The sequence below is a fragment of the Panthera tigris genome, chromosome A2, assembly GCF_018350195.1.
Source record: "Panthera tigris isolate Pti1 chromosome A2, P.tigris_Pti1_mat1.1, whole genome shotgun sequence".
In the NCBI taxonomy this organism is placed as follows: Eukaryota; Metazoa; Chordata; class Mammalia; order Carnivora; family Felidae; genus Panthera; species Panthera tigris.
This window is the reverse complement of record NC_056661.1, coordinates 61174808-61178694: the sequence shown is the minus strand read 5'-3', so window position 1 is coordinate 61178694 and position 3887 is coordinate 61174808. Positions and strand designations below refer to the sequence as shown.

The following is a 3887-nucleotide window of genomic DNA, read 5'->3' as shown; positions in this document are numbered from 1 at the left end:
GGGGGCAGGGGAAACGGGACAAACCCAGAGGCACAAGCATTTGGTGAAGGAAGCAGCCAGCAGCCCGACAAATTACATTCTCACACCATCAGGACAGAAATGGCTCTGGGTCAAGAGCCCCGGTGGGGAGGGGCCCTGCAGGGAGAGGAGGGTGTCCGGGCTCTAGACAAACAGGTGCCCCTCAGCCTGTGCAACTAGCTCTGGTCACCAGTTTGCAGCCCAGTTAAGGGGAAGGGCCTCTCCTTTGCCAAATCTTACAGCTTGTGACCATTAGATCTTCGTGACTGTGGGACCTTGAGGGGGCCAGGAGGGGATCACTGGTCCGGGAGAGCAAGGACCGTGGGTCACAGCACCAGGCACCCCATAGGCCAGGGTCTACCAGACTTTGTCAATTCCAGAATTGGACTTTACTGCACACCTTTTGCCCCGATTCTATACCCCCAGACTAAACCGGATCCGAAGACCCTTCCCCAGAGCCTGAGGCCCAACACTCAGTTTTCCCTGCTGATAAACAGCACAACTAGCATCTCCTAACACCCTTTTCAAACTTCATCAAAACCAAGAAATAATGGGGTCTTAGAAGAGCAAGAGGCACACTCATTCTCCAGTGTTAGAGGGATTCTCCACTTACTGTGGTGCCAGTCCACGTGCCAAGTGCAAATTTGTCCCTGCTCCCCTTAAAGGAGCACCTGCCCCACCTGCCCGTGGTCACCACCTCCCTCCCAAAATCCTGGCTCTTTCCTTCCTTGCCCCCACCCACATCTTCAACACCCCCCACCCCAGGACCTTTGGGCCAGGGAAGCAGAAATGGCAGCTGTGGAATCCAGCAAACTGCAGTGTTGCCAAAAATGCAAGCTGCAGGACCCCCGCGCCACACAAGGACAGACAAGTGTTGTTTAGCTTTTATTTCATGATCATAAACTTCACTCTGCAATCCAGCTAAACTTGGAGGGGAGTAAGGAGGACACAGGACCCGTGGAACTGCGGCAGGAACACAGGGACTCTAGATTTCGAGCAGATGGGGGCGGAAGGGCGCTCTCCCGAGCTACAGAAGGAATGGTCTGGTAGTTAAGATAAAACATGAGTCAAATTTATTAGATTTGTCCACAGTCAGCAATGGTGATTTTCTTGCTGGTCTTGCCATTCCGGGACCCAAAGCGCTCCATGGCTTGCACAATGTTCATGCCCTCCTTCACCTTGCCAAACACCACGTGCTTGCCATCCAACCTAGAAACGAGATGGAGCGTCAGCACTGGTGCCCAGGGGCCACTGAGCCTGCGCTGCACCCCGAGAACAGAGACCCACAGAGCAGTACTGCACCCCCAGAAGAACAGCTGGAGGCCGGGTTGCACCGTCGTCAGTACCAGTTAACGTGGATCAACACTGAACACCTCATCCTTCTAACAGAAATGGCAACACCATAGGTCACCAGGAGTCAGAAGATTCTCCAACTCCTGTCAAAACTCCCGAATTTAGAATGGACCCCTAAAAAAGGGCCAACACCCACAGGCCAAGGAGATCTAAGTACTACTCTTTTGTAGTTTGCTGACTTGCTCTTTAAGTCTATTGTTGTTAATTACCTCCACCCCCAACCTGGACACAAAGGGGTGCATGCTCTGCAGACAGAGCCGGTGGGCACCCCACAAGTACTGGTCTTAACTACTCAGCTCAGCGCCCCGTTGCGCTATGCTCGGTATCTTGCTTTCTCCACGGACCCCCATTTCGGCTTTCTCACATACTCCTACGCTAGAAACAAGGCCAGGCTGAAGCGGGCAGCGCTCCTTGCTGCAGGGATCTGCCCTTACCACTCGGTCTTGGCGGTGCAGATGAAAAACTGGGAACCGTTCGTGTTGGGTCCGGCGTTCGCCATGGACAGGATGCCAGGACCTGTGTGCTTCAGGATGAAATTCTCGTCATCAAACTTCTCCCCGTAGATGGACTTGCCTCCAGTGCCATTATGGCGTGTGAAGTCACCACCCTGTGGAGTGAGCAAAACCTGTCACTTCTGGCAACAGCGTCAGAAAACAAGCCAAGTCTGCAGAGACCTAGCTTCAAACTCAAGTTTAAATGGACTAGAAGGTGAAGCCGGACCAGACTGGCAGAAAACAGCTCCCATGCACTCATGCTGCGTTCTCCTAGCTGTAGCTCAAGCTCAAGGACCACCACCCAAACCAGAGTCCATGAATTTCATACCTGGCACATAAATCCTGGGATAATCCTGTGAAAGCAGGAACCTTTGTAACCAAATCCTTTCTCCCCAGTGCTGAGAGCACGAAAATTCTCTATTAAGAGACAAAAACATTGGTCACACACACAACTAAAATCCAAACAGGTAACAGTGAATTAGACAAGAGAACTAACCTGCTGTCTTGGGAACTTTGTCTGCAAACAGCTGTAAGACAAGAGGAGCGTTACTTCACCACGTCTGCCCCCCACTGCGGCTCACGGAGTCTGGGGGGGGGGGGGGGGAGGTCCCGGGCACGAGCCCACTTTCTCACCCTAAAAGAATGCTTCTGCAAGAACCACCGGCCCCAAACCAGAGCCGCTACCTGAAGCCTCGGGGCCCTGTGGGGTCGCGCAGAGTAACAGAGACCGCCCCCCCCAATCCAGCACCAGCCAGGACTCCACCCACGGCCGTGCAGCCCGTGGGGCGTCTCCCACGTGCCCCCGTCCCCCACCCGAGCACGACCGCGGGAAACCGGCGAGGCTCCCGCAGAACCCCTCACGCGCGTGAGGGGCGCGTCCCGGCCACACACGAGGGGACGAAGCCCGTCCGAGAGGACAGCTGCTTAGGCCTCCACGAACCGTTCCGAACACGTGCGACCGAACCCTCCCTCCGGCTGCGGAGCAGGCGCCGCCATCTCAGGGCCGGGTGATCGGGCCCCGCGCGGGCGTACAGCCCACTCAACACAGTAATCCGCGGGCGTCCGTCTCAGCCCGCACCCTTTCCGCGCGTGAACGCCACCCCCTCCCGGCCGCCCCGCCCCCGCCCTTCTCGCGGGGCCGCCCGAGCCCCCGGAGGCGAGCGGGGACGCGCACCCCGAGGGCCGCGGGCTCCCGGGAGGCGGCCGAAGGAAGGGGACCGTTAGGCGCGGGCGGGGCCGGCGTCGTCTGCGCGGGGCGGGGGCGCCGCTGGCTTCCGCCGGGCGGGGCCGGGCCCGCTTCCGCAGTGCGCCCGCCGCCGCCCCCCGCCGCCCGCACACCCCCGCGGCCGCGCCTGCGGGCATCGCCCTCACCCAGCCCCCACCGCGACCCCGCGCGGCCTAAACACGTGCGCGCCGCCCCGCCTTTGTCCGCCGCCGCCCCCGGCCTCCCAAAATGGCCCCTCGTCAGGAAATGGCGCCACCCGCCGCCCGCGCCCCCCGCCCGCCGCCGCCCCGGAGCCGCCCGCGCCCGCCCGGCACACCCCGCCCGCCCACCGACCTCGAAGGAGACGCGGCCCAAGGGCTCGCCGTCCACGGCGATGTCAAAGAACACGGTGGGGTTGACCATGGCTAAGAGGCGCGGGCGATTCCGGGGCGGCGGCGTCTGCAAGGCGGCACGAGCTCCGCCGCGGCCTCTTTTATAGCCGCCCGGGCCCCGCCCACGGCCGGTCGCGCGCCCGGACCCTGGCCAATCGCTACCGCTGGCCGGTCGGAGTGATGGTGTGGCTGGCCTATGAGCTGAGACGGCGCCGGCGGGGCGGGCCGGCGGCGCGCGTGCGCGTTGGCGGCGCAGGCAGGTTCCCGCCCGCGGGCTCCGTCGCGGTACTGCGGCGTGGGTACTGGGACGGGGGCCGGGCGCGGGGACGGAGGCCCGGGGTACCGGCGGAGCCCGAGGGCGCGCGGGGAGAGGGGTCTGCGGCGCGGGCGGACCCACGCAGCCCGGCGATCAGGGCGTGTCCCCAT

The 3887-nt window shown here is 61.6% G+C and overlaps 1 protein-coding gene across 1 annotated transcript; it reads right to left on the bottom strand.

Annotated features, from left to right (window-relative positions):
- Positions 1-1068: 1068 nt before the first annotated feature.
- Positions 1069-3556, bottom strand: PPIA (peptidylprolyl isomerase A). The gene is made up of 5 exons (XM_042977371.1): positions 3424-3556; positions 2362-2392; positions 2194-2282; positions 1806-1978; positions 1069-1227 (listed from the first exon to the last, which is right to left on the bottom strand). Exons 1-5 carry the CDS (start codon positions 3490-3492, stop codon positions 1095-1097), a joined length of 495 nt encoding a protein of 164 aa, XP_042833305.1. The 5' UTR covers positions 3493-3556; the 3' UTR covers positions 1069-1094.
- Between the last annotated feature and the right edge of the window lie 331 nt (positions 3557-3887).